The following is a 26866-nucleotide window of genomic DNA, read 5'->3' as shown; positions in this document are numbered from 1 at the left end:
AATGCTAGGAGTTTATATAGAACAACAGGAACTTTTATAGATCATCAGTGGAAATATAAAGTCATCATGCAGCTGCAAAAGGTTGACAGTAACTTATGAAGAGTAATATACACTTACTCTGTGGTCCAGCTGTCCTAGTCATGGCTACTTACACAAATTTATGTTCATATAAAAACATATTTTACATGAATATTTACAGTACTTCAAGTCATAATAATTAAAACTAGGAAGTGACTCAAACATCCTTCAGTGGCTAAATACCTTGGAGTATTGCTCAGACCTATAAAAGAACTACTGATATACAGGAACTATGTGGATCTCAAAGGCATTATGTGAAGCGAAAGAAGCCAGATTCAAAGCTAAATACTGTATGATTCCCTTTATATGATATTCTTGGAAATATAAAACTATAACTGATGGGTAAAAGTAGTAGTTGTCATGGGTTAGAGAATGGCGCGACTACAAAGGGACAGCTCCAGGAAAAGGTAAAGAGGGCTGTTCTGTAGTCTGATCGTAGTGATTTTAAAATATAGTGTGTTGAGGAATGGGTATGGTGGTGCGTACCTGCAATCCCAGCTCTTAGGAGGCTGAAAACAGGAGGATCACTATGAGTAGTGTAGTGAGAACCTGTAGACCCTGTACTAAATACATAAAACAAAAAAATAGAGTGTGTTGAAAATTATAGAACTGTATGTCCTCCCCACTCAATTCTCCAGTGCTTAATTTTAAGGCTTTTTTTTACTTTTGTTTTTGGTGGTATTGGGGGAACCTAGGATCTTCACCTTGAGCTACATCACCAGATCTTCCCTCCCACTTTTAAAATTTTTTTTAAAGACAGAGTCTTGCTAAGTTGCCCAGGCTAGGGTCAAACTTGTCAGTCTTCCCACTTCAGGCTCCTGCTGTGCTGGGATTACAGGTATGTGTCATCGTGCCCAGCTTTAAATTTTAAAGAAGATTGAACTTCCATGGCTTGGTAATAAGACATAAAACTCTATTTGAAGGAGAAATGTTTGCTGATAAGAAGGTATTCATGCAGACATGGGGCAAAGGATTCCCATTCACACAGAGAAAATGTATAAATTAAATGTTGAGTTTTAAGATCATTATCATTCCCAAAGCTGCTACACAAAAAATAAGGCACACTTCAATAGATAGGTCATTGAGAGCCTTGCTTAATTTTGTGGCCAGAAATATATACCACGAAGAAAGTTTACAACCCAGGGAAAAAACCTATTTTAAGAAATGAAACATTAATATTCTCACTACTAAAGTACAAAATAAACAGTCCACTCCCATTAAAAAATTATATTTTTTTCCCTTAAACATAGCTTAAAATTGGGTAGAGCTACTGAGCATGGTGGTAAGTACCTGTAGTCCTAGCAACTTGGAAGTCTGAAGCTGAAGGATCACAAATTTAAGACATCTGGGCAACCTAGCAAGATCCTGCCTCAAAATAACTTTTTTATGAATGACTGGGAGTATAGGTCAGTAGTAGTACAGCCCTAGGTTTTATCCCACTGTCTCCTTCCTCCCCCATAAAGGATAGAATATATTTTGACAACTGTCAGGCCACTCATGCAACTAAGAATATAAAGCCTCAAAAACATGACAATATTTTGAACAGAAAAATCTAGATTTTTTTTTGATTGATGTGTTTTTTGACAAGGGTAGTATTCAGGAAGCTCTGCATTCTTCTGTGCAATTTACAGTTAGCATTCTTCTCATGTATTTGGGGGAGCACATAGATCATAGGAACCAGAGAATCTCCATCCAGAGTTGTTTTCTCTTATCTCACTGTAGGTAGCACTCTAGAACCTGTTTAAAACATTTTTTTCCTGTTAGTTAAGGGTAATCATTTAAAAACTAACAGACCACAGGGGGCAAAAAACACAGTTTCTAAATTTTTGTAATAATAATTGAAAATGTAAATTAGTTTCAATCAAGTACCTTTTGTTCTCCTGGTTTAAAATTGCCGGTTAAGATTATTTTACATTCACAAATGTTAAACAGTGTATCTAAGCAAGGTGAAATAGATTGCAGTGGAGTCATATTGGTGGGTGGGACCTCCTACGGGCCTGCAGATGACTGAAGGCTCTGACTGCCTGCAACAGCTCCTGCTGAAGGCCTGCCCACCTATGCCAGCTCTAAAGGGGAACGCCAGTCTAATAGGTATGCTTCCCTGCCTGTTATTTTAATATATAATGGTTGCGATTGTATACCATTTCAGATTTGGCATAGCATATTCACATCACATCCTAATCTTCAGCCGATCATCTGTCAATTTGCCCATCTCATTTCTTCAGAAATTTAACTGGCCTTACTTGGAAGGCACAGAGTGCTAGACTACATTCTGGATACACCCCATGGTGTTTTTACGAGGCATTATTTAAAGCTGTTTTCTGTGGGTGAGGCCCCAGATATTACCCAATACTCTGTAGAGTATTGTCTGTATTCTGTATTTTTATGTGTCTTATTTATAAGATATTCAGCTGGGGATAGCAGTACACACCTGTAATCCCAGCACTTGGGAAGCTGAGGTAGAAGGACTGCGAGAGTTTGAAGCCAACCTGGACTACAAAGTGAGTTCGGGACCAGCCTGAACTACATAGTGAGACCCTGTCTCCAAAGAAGTGTTTATTTATATTTATAAGACGTTCTTCTATCAAAAAAGTTCTATTACTAAGAAAATGTTTGAAAGCCACTATTGATCTGGACAAATGAGAACCTGATTTTTTGACCAGGTGTTTTTTTTTTTTTTTTTTTTTTTTTTTGTGGAACCAGAGATTGAACTCAGACCCTTGCACTTACCAAGGAAGCGCTTAGTCTACTGAGCTATCTCCCCGGCCCCTCAAAGTAGTTTTACTTTATTTTTTGGTGGAACCGGGGATTGAACTCAGGCCCTTGTGCTTGCCAGGGAAGCGCTTATTCTACCGAGCCATCTCCTCGGCCCTTTTTTTGACCACTTTTTGCCACTTTCTATCCCTCTAAACTACTTTGAGGGGAGAGGTTCTTATGAGTAATAAACACATACCATACAAGTGAGCTTCACCTTTATCTTCCTGTAAAACTTTTTAGACTTACTAGCAGCAACATTGAACTGATTTCCTGCTTTACTTATTCAAAATCAGAAGTGTTTATTGAATGGCTACTGTGGCAGTATGATATTTCAGGAACATTTGTAGAATTTTTCTTTCTTTGCTGGAAGAAAAATTGCTGAGAATTGAAGTGGCTTACGGCAGAAAAGGGAAAGATGAGGACACGGCTTATGTGCCTTGGAATGATTGTGTGCCACAGTGTGTATATCCAAGGTGGCAGTGACTAATGTGTGAGACCGTCAAGTGAGATAGGTGGGCGGCAAAAATTATTTGAGTGAAACAGACTTGGGAGAGCTCAAATTAAAGCAATTATATTATAGTCATCAGGAATTACAGAATAATTAGAGCCAAGAAAAATATAGAAGAAACAAAGTACTTTTTCATGGCAATGAAGCCTGCCAAGAAATCAAGTCAGATGGCAGCATAGCATACCCTTAGGAACTAAGGAATTGTTGTTGATGCTTACACTTTCTCTTCATTTCTCAGATGGTGTGCTAGAGCATGGTATGTACTGCAGACACTGTCATAGTGAAATGGGACTGAAATTGTCAAGGCTGGAATTAAACCTGTCCCAGGAACCTGAGAACTGTTTTTCAAGGGGGAGATAGAGTGTTACTGGGATGCATTGCCTAATTAGAGTTTCCCATATTGTAACACCTGAAATGGAGACATGTAACTTTTTAAGTCTCAAAAGCTTAAGAAAAAAGTAGAAGAAATGAGTGTTTCTTTCCTTTTTAGGTGAAAGTATTAGAGAGAATACATTCAAGGCTGTAAATTTTATTCCAAGGAAAGTTCATTAGCCGTCAGTCTGTTTCATTTTTTTATTTTAATGCTCCCTAAACAATGGTTGGTTTCCTATTGAATGTAGAAGGCAGTTTAGGTAAGCTTTCAGTAGGAAAGATCAGATCTGAAATACAAGCAAGCCTAGTTTCTAATTAAACAAATGTGTAATACTGTAATTTCTAACACTCTAAAAAGAAAGGCAAAGAGCAGCCAAGTCATTTTTTATTTGGCTCTGATTTTGCAGTGTTAGTATCATTCTGGCAAATTGCAAGAATTTAGAAGTGAAATTAGGAAATCACACTTGCATATGTGTAAATTACCTTCCTTTTATTACTATTTTTAATTGTTTCTCGAAATTTGCTGATGTCTCCAAAGTATACCTATAGTGACTTTTTAATTGTTTTGTTATACAAAACATCATGGAAGAAAATCATCAGACATCTGCCATGACTCTATGACCAAATTAATGTTCATGCCAGCCTGAAATTTCCTATGAAAAGGCCAAACCACTGGACTCCACTAAATGACCTCTTAGTATAAGAATTACTTATCTTATTATAATGACTCCTCAGGATGCATAGTTAGTAGCCAAAAAACCATGTTTTAGGAGTAGGCTTGTAAATTTCTTTCACTGACTGGGCTAGCTAGAAGAAAATGGCCAAATACTCTGACCAAGAGAAGTCAATATTAACAACCAAATCTCAGCTAATAAGATACAGAGGCATACATATGAAAGCTGCTTATGCCTATTGTATTCCTCTGTACCAATTATGTAAGATGTGTCACTGATTTGGTATCAGCATTTCAGGAAAAATGGTTAACAAGCACAGCACCTAGGAGACAAATCTTTGTTTCAGAAACCTTCAGATTTGATAACAGGCTTCATGGCACATTCCTGTTATCTCAGTACTGAGGAGGCTGAGACAGGAGGATTGCCATGAATTTGAGACTACCCTGGACTACATAGTGAATTAAAGGTCAGTCTGAACTGCATAATGAGACTCTTGTCTCAACACTCCCAAATTTTTTTATAAGATGTTAGCATTGAGGCCAGGATATTAGAAAGTATAACACTGAAATAATAGTGAAGGCAAACTCAGTGTTGAGAGTTGTGTCAAGCATTCGATATGCATTGTCTGATTTAGTCTCACAACCCTCTAGTGGGTGTTTTATAGTTAGGTAAACTGAAGCTTAGGTTAAGTGACTCATCCAAGAACCCTGCCTACAATAAATGTCCAAACCTGGACTTGATGCACATTATCTGACTCTAGGAGCAGTATTATTGACCACCTTCTTATATAGTTATCCTTTATCACTAAAGTAAGATTGAATTACATCAAAAGGTTCAAGGATGGTAAACAAGTGCCCCTCTGAAATCCACATATTCACTTTCTGTTAAGGAACACCTGACCCTCACCCCTATAATACCACCACTGTTTCTTGAATATTCTTCAGCATCTTCTGAAAAATGTTTGATACTTATGTAAGTCTATTCTGTTCTATGAAGCTATTAATCAATACAATTCATAGCTACGATGTAATGTATTAATTATTGTAACTGTCCTATTAACCTTTTTTTTTTTTTAATTTTATTTATTTATTTATTTTGTGTGTGTGTGTGGCCAGCTCAGCCCACCGGGGGGGGGGGGCTGGCCGGCATGTGGTGCTGGGGGATTGAACCGCGGTCCCTGTGCTTTGCTAAGCTTAGCTTGTTCTAAGTAGGTGCTTTAGACCACTGAGCCATCTCACCAGCCCTATTAACCTGTTTTGAAACTGTTTCATTGCTATTTTGTCTTTTTTGCTCATTAAAATGAATAAAATTTTTTTAAAAAACTATTTCATAGCTACAGTCTCTGTCCAGTAGTAGACTATGAAGTATATAACTTCATGATAAACTGACAGAAAAAGTCTAGAACAAAACAAAGATTGTAGAGATGCATTAAGAGTTTGTTGTGGGCAAATTTAATCCATCCCCTCAAAAAAAAAAAACTTAAAAGAAATTCATACCACCTACTGTGTTTCAGGCACTATTCCTGTGAGCCTTTTCTCTGTTTAAACATAATCTGTGCCATAGTCCTGTAAGATAGTGTTGTTACCTGTTTTATGGATAAAAGAAACTGTGGTTTGAGGCTTTGTGAGGATCATATATCTGGTAAGGATTTGAAATGAGTCTGGCCTGGAGACTGTGCTCCTAGCAGTCACACTATCCTTGCCTTTTATGTTTTATGTTTAGTACAGTTAAATACCTTGACTTTATTTAACACCCTCTTTTTTTTTAATTTAACACCCTCTTGTAAACACTATGCAGCTGGTCTCTTCATTCTGTCTATGCCAGAGTCCTGGGAGTCCCAAGTTTAGATTTATGATTTAATGTTTGTCCTTGAGGAAACTATCATACTGTGAATAGAACTGACACATGAGATATGGAAGATTAAAAGCAAGGAAATATTTTGTCCAATTTTAACCTATTGAAGAGACAAAGTTAAGTATTTATTTCCTTATAGTAATTGATTTGAAAGTCTTACCTCTCCATCTGTTTTTATACTTTCCTTACATCATCAACTTACTCAGATTGCTTGGCCTTGGCTCTTCAATGAAGCTTACCAAAATTAAAAAAGAAATGTCAAGCTCTTAAAAGTCCCTGTTTGGTTTATTTCAGGAAACTTCCCAAGAGTGCATGTTCAGAGCTAATAAATAGTTACAGTACTCACTACCAATTACTTAGCAGTCACTGTAGGCCACGAACTATAGTGTTTCCTTAATATTGTCTCATTCAATCCTTATAATAGTGCCTTAAGGTGGTGCCTCCTCATTTACATAAGAGAGGTTATGTGACTTCTCCAAGTCTCAATTTTTTTTTCATTTATAAAACCTAAAAAAGGAAAGTTCCCTGTTATTCGGATAGTAAATTTTGAATCCAAATGAAAACTTAGTCCTAAGTATATACATAAAGAATTTGTGTAGAACATAGATTTTACTATTCTAAGAACTCATTTTTTGATCTATTTCCAATGAAAGGCAGAATTTTTAAAGGCACATTTCTGAATGAATGTCAAGAGAAATTATAAAATTAAATTGACAGAATTAGAGATCGCGACCTCAGTACAGCAATGATACACCGCACAGATTTTTTTATTTGACTTGGTCAGTTTCTTCTTACTCTGTAGGCCCCAGGCCAAGGTCCTTCTCTATGGCTCTGTACTTCAATTGCTTTGACCAACAGGCTTTGAATTTAACCTGAGGGAGATAGGTGCATATGCATGGACCAACTCTAGCACACAAAGCAGATACTTCAGGTTGCAAACTAGTCACAAAACACAGTTAACTGAGAGAATGGCATAAACGTGCATGAATGAAAGTGGCATAATGAAAGAACTTGGCTGCTGGGAACCTAGCATGAAATCTGAAGACTACAAAGTGTCAAGTGAGTTTATTCTGAACTTCATTAAATCCTTCTTGTAGCATACTGTGACTTCAAATGTTTAAAACATTTGAGAAATCTGTCGATTTAAATAACATGCATACATGGACTTTATCTCACTCAACCTTGTACTAGCATTTTATGCCACATCATGAGATGTCATTTGGTCATAAAAATCCACAGTCTTGATTCTGGCTATGAGTAGTCTTCCTCATTTGAACTCTACCCATTTTTCTAAGAGGTTTCTGAACTGACCAGAACTACCACTTTCACTGACTGAATCTGAAATCATGAACAGAAGACTTCACCTTGATGAGCTTTTGTAAAATAAAGAAAATAATCCCAGTTGCCCCTGATCAAACAGAGCTGTTGTTGAGGATTAAATGTTTTGGCAGGCAAGTATAAGATACTTAAATTTTTAGTGTCTCATAAGCAGCTAGAAAAGTAATTTATTTAGTCATTGAATAAACATGTTGAAGAAAGTATCGTCAGCAATTTTTAAATGAAGCACTTTTTGGGAGGCTGAGGCAGGATGCTAGCCCTGAGACCAGGGCTAATCCAGGCTACATAGTGAGTTCAAGACCTGTGTGAGCTACATATCAAGACCCTGTCTCAAAATTGTTTTTAAAATGGATTTAGGGCTGGGGAGATAGCTCAGTGGTCAAAGCACCTGCCTGACAAGCACAAGGACCTAAATTTGATTCCCAGTACCACATGCCGTGCTGGCCCCAGAACCCTGGATGCGCCACGCTGGCCACCAGATCACAGTGAGTCTAAACTGTATGGTGAGACCCTGTACCAAATAAAGAAGAAAAAAAAGATTATTAAAAACAAAAACCAAAAAAAAAATAAATTTAACCATCAGAAACCTTTCAGGGTAGCATCAAGATTAAGACTGAATGAATGGAAATACTGTACCCACATTTATTGAATTGTAGTACAGTGCTGGCAAAGACACACACGTACCAGACTCTAAGCTCCTATAATCTAATGGTGTTTCTGTCTTGTTCTCCGGTGTAGCCTCACATCTAGAATAATGCCTGACATGAACATTCGCAGTTAGTTAGTTGGATGAATGAATAGTTGTCTTTCCCAAGAGTACAGCTGACTCGTGGTGTCGCGGTAGGCTGACTAATATCCTGTGGCTTGGACAGCCATGATTACCTTGTCCTAGTCCTCCCTCTGAAGCAAACGTGTTCTGAGATGTCACCTAACCCAAAGTTCACCATAAACAACAGGTCAGACTAAATTACATTGCATCCCAAATATTATTCCCATTTATTTATAGAAGCCACATACGTTTATTTTAGGAACTATTGCTACTTATTACAAACCCTTAGAGATCAGTTATTATTAAGATATTAGAAACCCAAACAAACATTCTAGATGTCAATTTTACCTTAAAATTTTTTGTGGATGAAATGTGGTGTCAAGTAATTGAGGATTTTCACTTTAGTGGATATGAAGGACCAATGACTGCAAATAAGAAATAGATATACGGTCAAGATATAGTTTCTATCTAGTCTATATTTGGAAAGAAATTCTAGAAATTATCTCATCCAGCAAACTCTTTTCCCAAGTAAGATTTCATGAAGAATGCCCATCTGTAAAATAAATAAATAATTTTTTGTCAATGTAGATCTTTTTTTGATCTTTTTTTTTTGTACCAGGGATCGAACTCAGAACCTTACACTTGCCAGGCAGGTACTTATTCCACTGAGCTATCTCCCTAGCCCATAGATGTCTTTTTTCCCCCCATTTTATGTATTTGGTACAGGGTCTCATTGTGCAGCATAGACTCATAGTGATCCTCTTGTTTTCAGCCTCCGCAGCACTAGCATTACAGGCATGGGCCACAGGCCTGAACTCTGTCTCAGCTCAGTGCACCCTAGGGGCAGGGGTAGGGGTGGGGCCAGCAACAACGCCGCATGTGGGACCAGGGATTGAACCCTTGTCCTGCTCTTGCCAAGGCAGTCACTTAGTCTGCTAAGCTCCATAGATGTCCTTTAATTTTTTTTTTACTGGATTTTTGAATCTGTTGGTGAGAATAGCAGTTAATACTATATATTGGAATTGTAAATACCTTAAAAATTGGTATATGACACATGTGAATGTGCCTTAAATTTTTTAATGGCTGCCTACTTTGACTTATAACCAAATATTTGGAGAAGGCCTTGAAGCACACAAATGAAACTCATTTGAACAGCATTGATCTAGTCCTATCTGTCTGTACCGTAGGCAGTGTTTAACATTATAATCTGGGGTTAGGCATGTTGGCACTGCCTGTAATCTCAACACTTGGTAGGTTGAGGCAGGAGGATTGTCCTGAGTGCAAGACCACCCTGAATACATAGTGAGGCCCTGTCTTAAAAACACCTAAATAAATACTATAAACTGCAGAATCTGATTCTGTCTCCAAATTTTGCTTCTAAGTCTGGGCTTAGGTGACTGCCCCAATACTTTTAAACATTTCTGTACTATCTCAGGGCTACAGTAGAATCCAAGATGATCACATGCAAACCTTTATTTTTATACTATTGTTTCTTCCAGTTTGAAATCTGTATTTAAATTTTCATTGTATTGTTGATACATCCTTACATTTAGCAAGAAAGGGACCAAATTTGGATCTTTTTTGGCATGTGATTAACCTAGACATTTTAAAAAGAAAACCTTTGAAGGAAGGATAGTAATCAAGGTAAAGTCCAAGAATTGTCCTCAGTCCCAGTGAAGACCCTATGGCCAATATGTGGATATTCCAACATCTGCAGTTTTGAAGCTAGTCCTGTCTCCTCAGATGGAAATTGCCACGTGCAGAATGACTTGATAAAAAATGGTGTACATTCTATATAATCTTCTAACAGCAGAATGCGACCAGTAGCACTTCCCTAAAAAAAATAAATTACCCGAAATTTGCAGCACATTCATATTCAATTTCATCACAGCAGATGCTCATTAGTATGTTGTTATTAATTGGTATTCACTTTAGGTTTTGTTTAAAATGAAGATAATAATTAGGTTTTAATTACTGCATCATTCGTGGGGGGGTAGTCTGTGGGGAGAGGAAAAGAGTGAAATGCCTCTTAAAGCACTGAAATATTTCCTAATGCTTAATCAGCAACATGTACTTTCAAAGACTTTGAAAAATAACTTCATCTCTACAAAAAAATAGAATCCTGAAATGAAGAAATTACTGTGTTTTTTTTTTAAAGCCCATCGTTATCAAGAACTTGCTGTAAATTGTCTACTTGATGGACATACTGAATCAGATAATGTGCACCACCATTCTTTCTAATCAAATTACCAAAAAGACTTCTTGGAAAAGTAACCCTCACAAGTGGCTGATTAATGAAGTGGTGGCAATGTTTTGTATTAGAACTAATTGAAGTAATCCAAATAAGTTATTTCTGTAGCCTATGGAAATAATTTCCTTTGCAAAGAAGTACAGTGGAGTTGGCAAACCATTGTTTTTTTTTTCATTCTATGTTGCCCCATATTTGTAAAATAGCTAAGTTAGCATAGATATTGCAAATAAAATGGATAAGAAACCAAGCAGTTTAAATGAGTGGCAGGGAAAACAAGAAAGCTTATCTCAACCTTTTCATAATCAAGACTGATAATTTATGTAAGACATAAAGGTATATGGAAATTAAGGGGCACTGGGATTCTAAAGGTATATTTTTAGTGAAATACAATAGAAATTGCAGTTTTTAATGCAATTATCAAAAAGGGGGCATTTATGTTCAAGAGTTTATTCCTTAGACAAAACTTTCTGGAGCATGGCATTGTGTGGGGTTCTGTAATGAGGTACAAGTCCAAAGCCTCCAAAAGCTTAGTCTGCTTGGGGAAAACATGAGATCTGTTGTGTACCCATTATGTACTTTGCACCAGTCTTAGTATTGGGTGCTGTGTGTATGGTGTCACGTTACTTTCATAACATACTTGGGAGATTTGTTAGGTTTATTTTATAGATGGAATTGAGGTGTGAATAGGTTAAGCAATTTGCCTGAGGTCACCACACTTAAGTGGTAGAACTGAATTTTGAACCAGATTCAAACTCCAAAACCTGTGATCTTTTTGCTATTCCAGCCTATGTAATTAGGATTATGTCATTGGACAATATGCTGAGGCTGAATTGCGCACCAGGTCTGCCCTAGGCAAAGGCAATGAAGAGGGGTTTACTTGGCTTGGGAGCTCACATTGTAGGGGTTCAGGGCTTCCTTCTGTGTTGTATGGAATTTACTGTATCTCCACCTATTGCAAAGTAATGGGATTTAATACACTCTCTTTAAAGTTACAGTCAATTCTGGGTTATTTACTGATCAGAATCTTGGATATATTTCAGGCTTTGTGCCAAGCTGTTTCCCTTCCTCTTTTAATACTGATCAGGTACAACCCAGTTTTATTTCCATGAAGATATACCAGTTGATGGTACAAGGTGGCAGACCTTGCATGTTCTAAGTAGTCCTAAGAAAAATAACCCGAGTTCATATTTTTTGCTGTGCAGTCTCTGGGGTCATGAGCCCAACTCCTCACCCTTCAAGGAATTTAATTCAGGGGCAAATTATGTTTATGTTCAGTTGGTACTTATAGCTTATTTCCTCTCTGTCCCTATAAATTTGGAAGAGGAAACATGCACACCTGTACAAACTCATGAAAAGACTTCCCATGCAAAAATCTGAGATCACTATAGCAAAAGACTGTTTCAATGGACCACTTCAAAAGAAAGTCAGTTGAAAATCAATACTTTATCGCCACTTTGAGAAAATTTGACGGTACCTACTAAAGCTGAACGTTTATGTGCCCTGTGACCTAGCATTTCTGTTCCTAGATATTATAACTGAGAGAAGTATATACACATGTGCTTCAAAGACTTGATTAAGAATACTCACAGCAGTACCATTCTTAGCAGCCAAAACAACTGGGAAGTTCCTCAATGCTCATTGTGAATTGTGGTATATTCATTCAGTGGAATACTTCACAGCAAGGAGAACAAAATGAACTATTGCCACACAAAATAATGTAGATGAGTCTCATAAACATGTTAAGTAAGAGAGGAAACCGAATCTACTGTTATCCTTGAGGGATAGGTAGGAAAGGAGCAAGGGATTCTGCCAGTGCTGTTTCTTGCTCTGGGTTTTGAACTCAAAAATGTGTTCACTATGTGAACTGAGCTGTACACATAAAATTTGTACATCTTTTAAACTTTAGTGACAATTCAGTAAAGAGAACAAAAAATGAAAGTTAGGTTTAATACTGCCTTTTATTTCATATAGCAGAAAATGCATCCTGTCCTAATTTTGGAATACTTTTTGAACAAGCAAGCATCTTCTTAAAAAGGGATTCTTACGGAAACTTCACAGGCTGTTGATGGTTAGCATAAATTCCTTTTTCTCAAGCCATGTGGGAAAGATCAGAGTCCATGATTCTTTAAAGCTCCCAGGTCAGCTCTGATACACAGCCAAATAAGGTATCACTGATACAGGCCTCATTGAAAATCTCAGGAGATCAAGTAATATTTTTTTTTGAGATCAAGTAATATTGATAAATGCAAACTGAATCGCCTTTCATCATAAAGTACTTTGACTTAGCGAATGAAATTTGTATTGTTTCTCATATAATCTTATCACAGGACTCAGAAAGCATATATCAAAAACAGTGGAATTAAAATATTTTCCCTTTCCCTTCATTTCTTTTGCAGTAGTCTTTGCCAAATGCTTTCCCTGTGCCATGTATCAAAGCAGAATACCTTCCCTGCCCCTGTGTGTGTATGGATGTATGAGTGCACCTGTGGCCCACACTTACTACTCTGGTAACACACAAAGTAACTAACTTGAATGCAGAGCGTGATACATACAGTAGCTATTTCAGCTCAGCATTGTCCCTACTAAATCGCACTTGGCCACTTTGGCACATGATGTTCTAACTATAAAGGAAGACTGAAAGAAGCCTAGGCACTGTGTTGAGTGCAATTTTCAAGGAAAGAACAAGAAATCGAACATTTTAAACCAATAAGTGAAAGCTGGAGAGAGAAAGAAATGTTAAAATATCATCTTATTTTCTTGAAGTATTTTCCATCCAATCTTGTACAGTCAAAATGAGCATTTAAGTGTGAGAAAAAAACGCACTGAAGATCTCAGAGAAGACTAGAGGGTGTCAGGTTTCTTGATTAGAAGAACTTATCATCAAAGGCAAAAGAGAAAAGAGGGTAAAGATTAAAAAACCCCAAGTGATCACAAATTAATGGTGCAAAATCAAGAAAACAAAAGTAGGTGTTATTCTTGTTCATTTAAACTATAGTTTTCTGTTTCATGTGTGTTCTTTAAAACCACTTAATTGTATTTGACATTGAAAATCTAATAGGGCCTTTTGTTTTCAACCAGTTTACTAATTGCAAAATATGTCATGAATCAAAAGGGCAGGAGGTGTTGGTATATTTTTTAAAAATATATAACTCCTTTTTAATTTTTTCCCTATTTTCCTTATCCATTTAGGCAGTGACTTTCAATTAGCCTGCCTACTAATATCAGGTCACTAAACTCCATGGCTGACGCTTTATTCCTTCATGTGGGTTGTCATTCGTTTGCTTCAGTTGGCTGGCAAAGGTTGTTGTATATCCATTACGAGCAACACAGCACTTTGCATTTCTGAATTGACAAGCAGCTATATTGACCCAGCGCTTATTATGGGTCAACAGCTGCGTTAACCAACGGAAGGACTGAGGGGCAATTAAAATGAATTGGCAAAAATATATCTTCCTAATTTACTCCAATTTGTTATTTATGCTAACATTGTATGGCTTCTATGGTGACACTAAACAGAATGGACCCAATAATGGCAATTAACATAAAAATATAATGGCTAATCAAATTGACAGCAACTGTTTCTCATCATCTCGACACACAATACATTATCAAAACAAACTATTATGAAGGAGGTAATTTCAGTGTTCTATTCAACCTGCAGCATGTGTGCAGTCAGGGAGATGTGTACCAGCAATTACTGCTGAATCTAAAAAACTAAACAAATAACTTAATCGCTATTGTCCTCCTTTTTTCCCCCCAGGAAGCAGTAATCAGGATTCGCTAAAAATAACTGGTGTATAATAGTATAATGATGATGCATATTGTAGAATAGCTAATAAGAAATAAAATAGGCTTCTAGGTGTATACCTTTTAAAACAGGTTCAGGTAAAGAAAGAGAGACTTGTGGACAGGAATGTACACTGAAAAAGAAAATAGCCCTAGCTGGTTAGTATCTCCATGTGGGTTTATTGCTACAGCCTAATATTTATAGTTACCATTAGTAAATTGCCAAAGTTTAAAGTATGCTTAGTTTAGTAACACACTTTTAATAGATTGATCAGGAAGGTGAGTTGTGGGCTCTAATAATTGAATTTCAGTGATTTCTGTACCCGGCTGCATTGGTGATAGTTTTTCATCATTGAGAACCAGCTGGGGTCCTTAGAGCATACTTAGATGTCCAAAGAGATCCTTTGAGAAATAGTGTCCTTTTCATATCCAGTGATAGTGGTTTTTCTAGTCACATACCAGTTTGTGGGTACCTCCTGGCTCTGCTGTGTGGATTGTACAAATGACTTGGCTATTGTGGTCATTTACTGGTTCTTTCATTCATCCAGCATCTACAGAGTGTTTACTGCGTGAGTTGTTTATGTATCCTTGTCAGGCTGACATGGTACATAGTAGGTGTTCACTCATTGTTGAGTAAATTGTAAGGCGGCAAGGGAAGACTGATAATGCATTGTGTTATTTGAGCTTCTTGCTTGGGGAACTAGAAGAATTTAGTTGTTTCACCTTGGTAGAACCCATTCCCCCTTCCCCCAAGAAAATACCAAAGCTGTAGCTCCTTGTTCTACAATTAAGGGGTTTCCAAAATATCTAGCCCCACAAGAGGATGGTAAGAAAGTTCCTAGAGCAATTGGTTTAAAGTAAATAGAAGTGGATTAAAATGTGATTCATCAGGGCCAGAGAGACAGCTCAGTTGAATAAGTGCTTGCCTGACAAGCGCAAGGGCCTGAGTTCAATTCCCGGTTCCACAAAAAACAAAAAAAGACTTAAAATGTGATTCACCAAATAATGTTCATTTTGGTAAGAAAATTGAGTGCCTGTGTGGTTCCCCCCCACACACATGGATTGAAACATAGTTCCTTAAATAGAGAGCCTCCAAACAACCCCAAGAATGTCAGCATTTCATATGTTTGTTGAATGAATAATAGTTTAATTTAGACAGATCGCCTGTGCTTTGTTGAGTTAGAACTTGCTAAAGTCATATGAAACATGCTTTCATGAGGGTGGAATGGAAAACTTAGGTTAGTTTCCTTCATGTGCTACCTCTCAAGGGTTATACACTACCCTCTTAGGATTAGCATGGAGTAAGTGGTCAAAATGTTACGTGAGTTTTTGCTTCATTCCCAGAGTTGTGCCTGTGAGCCAATCCCTGGCAAAGGCAGTGAATTGTTGCCACATGTCAGAAAATTGGGCTCATAGTACTGCAATATGTGTTAAACAGTTTTCCAAGATTGTTTAACTTCCTGCTAGCATGGTCAGGTCCCAGTTAGGAAGCACAGTACCACTTTTCCCAATTAACAGTGTAAATTGTCATGGGTGCATAGGAATTTGCAATTTGACAAAATCAGTTTTTTGACAGCAGGGGTAATCAGTCTGCAGCTTTGCAAGCAGTAATCTGTGATCGAAGTGGCAGGATTTATTCTGAAAGGTATGTGTGCTGTACGAGAGGGACAAACTACTAGTATGATTCTCTCCTCCTTACCACCTTTTAAAAAGAGCGCTGCTTACTATGGGAGTTGAAATTAGGAATACACTCTGCTGAGAGTGATCTCCATTGCTCCCCCTCACCCAATAGTAGTATTCATTTATTTTCTGTTATATTGCAGTACTCTGACAAGTCCCTGTACACCCAGCTGTGCTTTTACCGGTACATTTTTGATGCGGACTGTGCACTGGAGAAACTTATTACCGATCATGAGAAAGGTACGTTAAAATACTGTAATTACCTTTGAGTTTAAAGTGAAAATTTGCATCATAAAAGCCAGACCTACTGTGTCAGGCTGTTCACGCAGCATCACATTGCTGTCTCAGAAGCAGGCTGTGGGGGCCTACATGAACACAGGGATCCCCTGCATGAGGGGCGGCAGCATAGGAATCCCCAGCTTTGGCCCCCTCAGCCTGTCTCACATTGTTCTCTATTAAAGCAAAGCTTTTGGGGGAGGAACCGTACAAAAAGGATTCTTTAAATGCTATATTTTGAAAATGCTATTTTCTATAGAGTTTAGTAATTGTAATAAAGTAAGCATAGGCAACGTGATCATTGGGCCCACAAAAACCAGATATTACCACAAAAAAATAGACCTGGAGTGTGTCTCTGCTGTTCACTAAAAGCCTAGGTTCATTTTGAAAGAGGAATGGGGTGGAGTTCTTTTATTGACTCCATGGTAAAGAGAAGCATATAGGCGCCTCAGCCCATATGATCAGATGCTGCCTGGAACCCTCGCACATGGCATTTCCTTATGCAAGACTTGCAGGCACTGTGGGACTTAATAGGTCTTGGAAAAGCTTTGTTATATAACTTAAAGTATTTGAAAATGTCATGACAAGTGCATGTTTTTTCTTCTACCTGAAAATCACATTGACAACTTTTCTATTACCTGGAAAAAATAAAAAAGGCAAATTTACACATTTTTCTTATTAGTTACCTACAGAGTATTTATGTTGTTTGTCAGTGAATATCAATTCAGGTTTTGTTGGTCGGTATTAGGGCTGGAGGCAACCTCAACAGCATATAAAAACGTACAAATACTGCTGGATTTTCTCATATAAGAGTCCCCATGCTGCCCTTGATTTGGTCTCACTGTTTTCAATTCCAGTCATAATTGACTTCATCTTTTCTATCTACAAGATAGGCTAGAAATTATTTCTTAAAATGCCTTGACTTACTTGGTTTTTCTGTCCTTGAATATAAAATATTGTACAATTGATGGAGCCCTTGGTTTAGATATTAGTATAGTATCTTATCTTTAGATATTCAGCAAGGACTTGGGCTATTTCCACCACATATTTTCCATGAATTAGTAAGATTTATGTAGTGAAGAAATTTTTTCTGTCTATTAATAAGGAGATTTTAGAACTTCCATTTGTGGCTAAATACCTACTCAGTTTTTAGTTATAATATCATTAATAGCTATTTTTCTTCCCAAGGACCATTCCTTCAAGGTGGTTAGGAGTTGAGAAAATTTAATGCTGATTTTCTCATGAAGGCTCTTTTTCTATCGGGTCTTTTACCTCTTTTAGGGTATCAAACATAGCTTGCTCCCTAATTTCTTTGTTCTGAATCTAGCATCCTGGGTCGCTCCCCAATGGTTTTAGACTCTAAGGAGATAAACTCCTCTTTCATACAGCTTCGAAGATTCTTATCTGAAAAGCTGAATCTTTCTTTCATGATTAGCAGTTTTCAAAAAGTCCAGTGACTCTTGGTGACAGAGAAAGGAGTGATCTCACAGAAGACTTAGCCCATCTTCTTGGAGAACCTGGAAGTGTACAGGCTACCCTGAACAGTAGGAGAGAATGGCATAGCCACTGGCGTGTTCCTTGCATGGCAGAAAGGGGAAGTATTGTCAGGATCTGTATGTTCACATATTTAGCTATAGTCCTATTTTGCAAGTTTAAGAATAGGGTTTTTTTTTTGTTGTTGTTATTTTCTCCTAATAAATACACTATCCAGCAGTGCAGGGCAAAAAATGGCGCTAAGTGAATTATTGACAGGTTCTTTCACATGTCAGAAGACTTAAAGAAAATAAAACTGAAGGATACAAAATGTGTGTCTGACAGAAAGAACTTCATGCAATGTTCCAAGAGCTTTTTGTTTTATTTTTGAAATTTTTTTTGAAATTTAACTATTGAAACTATTTCTCTGTGAATTTTCTTCTGCTTGTTTATTATTCTTAAATTATAGCTTAGGAAGGAATGAGTTACCTGATATTTATATGCTTGGGGCATTTTCGGATCCTTCAGTAACTCAAGTGGTATTTGGGTATTTGTTAGTGCTAAGATTTAACCAAAACTCTAGGTCAGCCTTTACGAAAGTGGTCCAGGAGCAGATTTCTTAACACATGACATCGGATAAGCTGTCTCCTAAGAGTTGCTTGTGGCTTATTAAAAATCTAAATCCATGAATCCTGTGCCCAGATACCCTTAATTCAGCAAATGTGAAGTAAAGCTTAGGAAGCTATATTTTTTAGAGATCCTCAGATAATTGTGATGTGCAGCCTAGTTTGAAAATCCCTGTCTTGGGTATTCTGAACAGATCAGTTGGATGGTTTCCAAGTAAGAGAGAATTGAATACAAGTCTTAGTCCATAGAGGAAAGTTGGGCCGCAGGAATGCTCTTATAGTCCAGAGGAGAACAATTATAGGGGGAAGTTCCATAAATTTAAATTAATATAACATTTATAAAATTAACTTCCCACTTCAGTTAAAATGAAATTCTCTCTTTTGATTTGATGTTCAAAGGAGGTCTGCTATAAAAATGAATTTTAACTCTATGGGAACAAGAGGTCAAATATGTTTGTTCAATTTGGACCAAGTCCAGAACATCAGTAGAGGTTAACATCAAAACTCCTATGAAAAATGACAGTGGTTATGCAGTTATATAACTGAAAATGGAATCTAAGTATTGTCTGTCAACAAGTGCCCTGTAACTGATGCGTGAAGTATTTACTGTAGACTCTCTTTTACTATCAGTACCTAGCAACATTTCCTTCGCTAAGATTGTTTTACCATTTCCATTATAAAGTCCATATTTTCAGGGTTGTAACTGGGTGGTGGTTTTAATTTTTGTTTAAAACTTGGCTATTGGACTTGGAAAAAAACATACAAATTATTTGAAAGAGGTTGCTTTATTTTTATGGTGAAAAGTAGCTCTGTCAAAGCTTTTCCTGTGCTTTGCTTTCAAATAAAAGTTTACAGGCCATTAGTCCATAAAGTGCATTAACCCTATTTGGTATTTTTTCCTTCCCTTTAAAATGGGAAAGGACTGTTATTCACTTTGGTGAAGTGTTTACTGCATATTCACTGTAACTACATAGCATTTTAAAACTCTTATTTCTGTGGAACTTTGGCATTATTATTGTAACTGCTCCTGAAGGTACACAGATGGCATAATGGAGCCAAAAGAGATTTTAGAGGAACATTGTGACAATATATGAAGTAAACATCTACCTCCAGGACGGCAACATGAAATGGTCCTGTTTGACTGCTTCATCACATGGTGCCTTGGCCTGAGTAGAAATAAGTGAACAGTTTGGGAAAACCTGAATAGGTTCAAATCTTTTTCCAGTTGCCTAAATTAAGCCTACTTTAAAATGTAGAGCTGGGGGGATGGCTCATTGCTCTCAACAGAACCTTTGGTGGTTTTTGCTGATTTATGAACAGTAAAAACAGATAGATGGATGGATGGATAGATAGATAGATTGATTTTATTATGTGTTGAGTGCCATCCCTCATGTCACAGAAAGCAAGATGTATGGTTATACTCCCTGCCCTGGAGCAGTTTATAGTGCGTCGGGGACAGACAGATTCATTAGTAACTGAGTGCCTGTGTGGCACTGCCAGCCTTGTCAAATTGTTCTGGAAGCGAAGAAAGAAAACCCTACCTGCCTTTTACTTTAGAATGTGGTCTTTATTTCTGGAAAGAATTTTGTCTGTTCCTGTTGTCTCTTACCAGATGCTTATCTCCTCTTATTCTATGTCAGCTATTTGTGGTAGGCTGTTAGTTTGCTAGAGTTGCTATAAGAAAAGTATCAGAAACTGGGTGGCTTAAGCAGCATATTTCCTGATAGTTCTAGAGGCTGGAAGCCTGACACCAATAGTTGAGGTCTTCTGAGGCCTCTCCTTGTGCAGAGTGCCATTTTCCTTGTGTCCTTACAGGATCTTCCCTCTTTGCTTAATTTCCTTTTCTTACCAGGACAGCAGTCATACGAGATTAGGGCTTACCCTAATGATCTTATTTAACTTAATTACCTCCGTAAAGTCCCTGTCTCAAATAAAGTCAGGTTGTGAACTTCACAGAGGGTTAGGATTTGAACACTACTTCAGTATGAATTTTGAGATGTACCATGACAGATTGTCTACTTGGTGAATTGTCCTATAAACCTCCTTGAACACATTGTAGCTGTCTCTGCCAGAACCAGAGTACTAAGATTTCAGACTCTGTAAGAAAAGGATTGGAGTGGCAGTACAGAAGCTCCTGATGAGTAGCATTTGTTATGGAGCCCACTTCTCAACAGGAGTGTCTTTAGCCTTTGTAGGACAAACTTCACCTATTGCTCACAAAGGACAGTGTGCAGTCTCCTGTACCCCAGCGTCCTGCACCATAACTAGAGATTTGCTGAGCAAGATGCTCTTGTCAACCAAGATGAAATCTCATATTCTTCCTCTTGAGCTTTGGTCTCACCTGCATTCTTTGCTTGTTGTTTTTCTTAAACTGTAGCTTTTTTATGATTGCTTCTTTTATCTTTTCTTTATACATCATGGTAACATTGGTAAGCATTTCTTAATTCTATTAGGGCCACTCAGAACTAAGTTTTATAAGGTCCCTTATAAAGTATTTTATAGTTTCCTATTCTGTTCACATGTGTAATATAGGTCCTCATAGCAGCCCTGTAAGGCCGCCATGGATTATTCCTGGTATATTGATGAAGAAGTTGGGATATGTAAATGTTTCATATCTTTACATTCCCATATCACCTTTAAAAAAAATTTTTTTTTAATTTTTATTTATGTGTGTGTGGCCAGCTCAGCCCACCAGGGGGCAGGGCTGGCTGGCATGTGGTGCTGGGGGATTGAACCGCAGTCCCTGTGCTTTGCTAAGCTTGTTCTAAGTAGGTGCTTTAGACCACTGAGCCATCTCACCAGCCCCTACCATATCACCTTTTGTGTGCCCTTTTCATAGTGCTTATCCTGAATTGTTTTACTTTACTTCTCTTTCGTTAAGTTCACTGAGACAAGTGGTTACATTTGTTTTATCTGTGCATTTGCACACTAAATAATGTGGTGAAACAGTCCTATGAAACAGTTTTTCCCATGACTGTGGGGCAATTTGAAGTAAAGTTATAGAACCTCCTATATTACTTGGCTTGATTCAAGTATACCTTAAAGTTAAGAAAGTTCCTTGACATTTGGAGAATGAATTGCCACTTCAACTCTAGGAGTGATCAAAGTGAAGGGGTCTAAAATAATGTTTCTTTTTTTTTTCTTATTTATTTAGTACAGGGCCTACAGTGTCTCACTACATCGATTGGACTCCTAGTGATCCTCCTGTTTTCAGCCTCCCAAATGCTGGGATTACAGGCGCACTCTACCCAGTCTCGATCGCTATCTCAGTGTACCCCGTGGATGGGGCTGGCACGGCATGGCACGGCACGCCGGGAATGAAACCCCGGCCACTACACTCTGCCTAAGCAGGTGCTTTAATCTGCTGAGCTATCTGGCCGGCCCATAATTTTCATTTATAAAGCCAGGAAGTGAGAGAATTTTATACAAGAAATTATATTCTTTAGTTTATAGGAATTTGGAGATTTCTGAGGGTCTCAAGGCAGGTACCTTTCCAATGTCAAGGATTTCTGCTGTATACTTTATCTCAAACTGCTGAAGCCAACACAGCAGTTTTACCATTGCTAGAAGAACTGTAATAAAAGTAGCAAAGAGCCCCTGGAGTCCTCTCTCAGACAGTTGACATTCTTAGAATTTGCTTTGTTAAATCCTTACAAGGCATTAAAAGAAGGCTGTGTCAGAGTGCCTATCTGATTCATTTATTCTAATATATGCGACTTTTTTAAGCCCATGGGTCGAGTTATTCCAGTGAAAAGCTGCTGAATTTTGAAGACCAGCTTTTTATGTTCGTAGTAAGTAAAACCAGCTAAACTACACAGAAAACAATTGATACCTGTTAAATACATTGAAAAGTAAAAAGAAATTCACCTAAACTTCCATTTGTTCATTATAAAAGTATATCTTTTATAATTGTGAAAATTTTTTCTTTACAAAACAAATATTGAAATGGAGAACTCTAAACTCAATTTTCCTTTGACGTAATTTTCTTACAAATAACTAATCAGGGCCCCCTAAATAGCTCAGCGGATTAAAGTGCCTGCATGCAGGTGCAAGGACCTGCTGGCCCTGCCCCCAGGGCACGCTGAGATGGCATTTGAGACTGGGCTTGGTGGCACATGCCTTGTAGTCCCAGCTTTTGGGAGGCTGTAAACAGGCGGATCCCTATGAGTCTGATCTAGCAATGAGACCCTGAACACCCTGTATACCCTACTGTCAAAAAAAGCCCAAATAACTAATAATCTAATTTATTGCTTTAAGTTTTCCATTGATTAGCTTAAGGGAATTTTTAGGTTGGGGAGCTCTAACTTGGCAGTTCATGGATGGGGAATGGTGGAGATACTATATATTGTATATATAGTGTATATATGCACACACAAATACATACACACACTGATTAACTTATTTATACTTGTATGTATGTGATGTATGTGTATTTCTATGGTTCTGGGGACTGAACCCAAGGCTGGTGCAAGCTAGCCAAGGGCTCTACTACTGAGTGACATTTCCAGGCTCCAGGCTTGACAGGTCAGTTACCTGTTTATGGTTAGAAAGTGATTGTGGAAATACATGAAGAATTTTGTAAATAGAAAAGTGTGGGGCTGGGGAGATGGCTCAGTGGAATAAGCGCTTCTCTGGCAAGTGCAAGGGCCTGAGTTCAATCCCCAATTCTGCAAAAAAAAAAAAAAAAAGAAAGAAAAGAAAAGTGTGAGTGTTCTGTTGTTAGATTTAGCGGTTTTAATCTTTGATGCCACAAGGAAATACAAATAGTGTTAAAGTAGAAAACTAGGTAACCATTGTGGTAATGTGCTAATTTGTGGTAACATGGAAAGTGGAAAATTCGTAATAAACAAAGTTTTTTATTGTGATTCTCTGTGGGTGGGTTACATATTACTTTTATTTTGTCCTTTATACTTTTATGTAATTTCTCCAAGTTATGTACTCTGAGCATGTGCTGCTTTTATAGTAAAAAATTAGAAGCACCAAATTTTTATCAATTAATTTTGCTTAACTCAAAATAACTGTTGAAACAATTTAGCAATTAAAGAAAAAAATAACATACAGGTGAACCTAAAACAACTTTTTTCTTTCTGTATTTTTCTCCAAGTCAAGCCTAAGACCTTGTTACCCAAAGTGTGATCAGCACACCAAGCAGCACATGCATCACCTGGAAGCTTGTTAGAAATGCAGAACATGTAGCGCTCCCCAGACCTACATCAGTTTCTGCATTTTAACAAGATCCCCAGGTGATTCTAAGGCATGCTATATTACAGGTGGAGAGACTGATCTAGGCCATTCCCACCTCTTCATAACTAAAGCCTACTTCCATTTTATTCATTTAATGAATGGACCACCCTTTTGGTAAAGCTTGAAAATGACATATGCAGGTTACAGAAAGGTCTGCCCAAGTTTAAGGTAGAATTCATATGTTATAGCCTGTTCTTAAATTTTCTGAAATTAAGCTAAAAGTGCAGTGTCCTCCCAAGGACTAGGAGAGGGGAATAAACACAAGAAAGCATGGACTTTTCCACTTTGTTTCTTCGTAACTCAAAAGAACAAGGGAGAAGTAAATTGGGATTTTCAAACTAGTTTTCAGCTTCTCAAGATTAGTGGTTTATGAAAGAGAGAACTGGAATGTATTTCTGCCTACTTCATATAAACACCATGCTGTATGGGCCCAGAGTGAAATTTCAACTCCCATCAGTGCATTCTAGACCTCATTGCACCATTGATTTAGCGTATCTGTAAAGATTTCAAGGCTGTGAACTGGATTTCTTTTTTTGAAAAACCCACAAGATTCTTTCTCTCATTTTGCTACTGAAGTTTACTTTTTCTCCTGTTCCTGACTTTTCTATGCTATTTTTATATTCATTGTAATAATGACAAAGTTATTTTCCAGTGGCAGCATGGAGCCCCATCACACTGTCTTGTTTTTCAGAATGCTGCCTCTCTTGTTTTCATTTCTGTTTTAATTCTAAGATGACTTTACAATGTAGTAGAAGAGAAACTAAACTTTCCAGGAAATTGTCACCTTTATTGCATTGCTGTAAAGTAGAAGTGTTTTGTTTCTACATTATCTGTCATTCTCTTTGGTAGCTAAAGTACTGTGTGACAATTGCCACATACAGTACAGTATTTGGAGAGCACACTTCCAGATTCTAAATATAACTTTTCATCAAGACCATTTATGTAAATATGCACCCAGCCTTTACATTTTTGTGTACATGGGGACTTAGAGACATACTATAACAGACATGTGATTCATTTTGTAATATTTTTTTCTGTTACTGTCTTTTCAATGCGCAGGTTCCTTTCCCGGTTTGTAATGACAAGTACAGCAACACAAACAAGGATACAAATGTTCCAGTATCTATGTGATTAAGTAGCAGCTGATGATCTTTATTTGCAAAACTATTGTCATTTTTTGAGTAGAGTGAGAACCTGATAAGATTTTCTTTAATGTATTTTTTAAAAATATACTTCTATCACTAATGAGGGAAAAATATTAAACAATTTTCAGGCAGTTAGATCATAGTATGAGCTAATCACTTTATTTTGTAGAAAAGTATTTTTAAACAGTTGAGCTAGTGAATTTACTTTTAAAATGTATTGTGCTTACACAGTAGATGGTTTTATTTCCATGATGTTTTTTACTACATAATTATACATCTTAATTACGTAATTACTATCATAATTATTATGTAATTGCATGTACTTCCACTAATTACAAAATCAGGAAGTGTAATTATCTAGTAAAAACTTTATGAAATTTCATGCACTAAAAATTACTTAAAAGGCTATTCCAATGGTCTGGTGGAAGGCTTTCCATGGTTACTGTTCTTAGTCATGACTTTACAACTTGATCTTATAGGCCAGGATAAGAAGGAAAACTGCAGACCAACACTAAACTGAGTCTTGTGGTATGGATATGATATCCTTTGTCTTTGTTGAGCTAGTCAGAGCATTTTAATTTCTCTCTGATTTTGGACTTGTAAGAATGTGTTCTAGTTAGGTATTACAAAAATTGTCAGTGAAAAGGGCAGATTCTTTCTTAGGAAATAATTCTTAGGTTACAGAACAGCTGGTCCTTTTACAATTTTATAATATGAGTGGGTTCTATAGATATCTCTACCTTTAAAAGCAATAGTAAAAAAAAAATAAAAGCAATAGTAATAGTAATATTCAGTGTCCTGTTTCTTTAGTTTGGAGATTTTTTCCAGTTTGTGTTTGTATTTACTAAGATTTGAGTGAACATATCAAAAGAACATATTCTTTTACTACTTGATGTCAAAAGCAGCTTTTGAGACATAAACATAAATGCACAAACATGTAACATCAGACCCTAAATAAAGACAGAAAGTTTAATTCAATAAAGCTGTGATGGCTTTACCATTCAAAGCGACGTACAAATTGCACAGTGAAACAATAGTCATGACAGCAAATTAGATATGACATCTAAATTACACTACCAAGAGAAATCCCAGAACCATTTTTGGTCTGTAGGAGTCTATTTTAGCCCAGGTTTAAAACCCAGTCTAGAGTCTGCTTTATTGTCTAAGTGGAGTAATGTTGTAGAAGACTAATTGGAGGTTGGTTGAATTAGTTGCACATTAATTAGGAGGAAAGGGCTTATAATACTCAGGGCAGAGAAGAGAGTCGATGCTTTAAGTATCATAATAGAATGCTCTGTAAGCTTCAGGAATAAATATTAATCTCTTCTCGGCCTTTTGGCTAAGATTAAGTATAAGAATGAATAAATAGTAAGTGATTAATATTTGTATAATATATATAACATAACCTAAATAAATCACTTGGGGTTTAGATATGGTTAGTACTAAATTTTCTTCACCCCAAATCAGTGCTTTTCACAAGGTATGTATTGAAAGAAGCACTTAATATATCTCATAGTTCTTTTAAAAATGCAGCCTTGGGCCAGGGAGATGGTTCAGTGGAATAAGCGCTTCTCTGGCAAGTGCAAGGGCCTGAGTTCAATCCCCGGTTCTGTAAAAAAAAAAAAGAAAAAGAAAAGAAAAGCATCTTTAAAAAATTAAAAAATTTAAAAAATGCAGCCTTAAACTTTAGGAGATACAGCTGTATAGTCTTAGAAGCTCGTGACATCCTGTTTTTCTCTAAATACTAAAGAGACACTCTATGGTTTTATCAATTATTGACTTTGTGACTTTTTAATGCCGGCTAAAATTTCTGATGAATGTGAATTTTTTTAAAAAAGTTAACAACACAAGCACCAGACCCATTTGCATCAAGCAAAGTAAAGAATTTGTGATCATTCTGAAAACGACAGGGCTTTCTATGGTCTCAGAGATGTTTGAGATTTAAACAGGTTCAGTCTGATGCTGGTATTTTTCTCATACTTAGGTAAGGATTATTTTTAAATTGCATATTCTCTTCCTCATTTACTAAACCCAC

The 26866-nt window shown here is 37.0% G+C and overlaps 1 protein-coding gene across 2 annotated transcripts in view; it reads left to right on the top strand.

Moving 5' to 3' along the window:
- Positions 1 to 26866, top strand: part of Pola1 (DNA polymerase alpha 1, catalytic subunit) — a 345612-nt gene that overhangs the window by 251232 nt on the left and 67514 nt on the right. For both annotated transcript variants that reach the window (XM_023715420.1, XM_023715421.1), the window contains exon 36: positions 16211 to 16307. In XM_023715420.1, coding sequence (XP_023571188.1) covers positions 16211 to 16307 — 97 coding nt within the window. The remainder of the gene's footprint in view (positions 1 to 16210; positions 16308 to 26866) is intronic.

The sequence above is a fragment of the Octodon degus genome, unplaced genomic scaffold, assembly GCF_000260255.1.
Source record: "Octodon degus isolate 3935 unplaced genomic scaffold, OctDeg1.0 scaffold00041, whole genome shotgun sequence".
Lineage (NCBI taxonomy): Eukaryota > Metazoa > Chordata > Mammalia > Rodentia > Octodontidae > Octodon > Octodon degus.
This window is presented reverse-complemented; position numbering and strand designations above follow the sequence as displayed.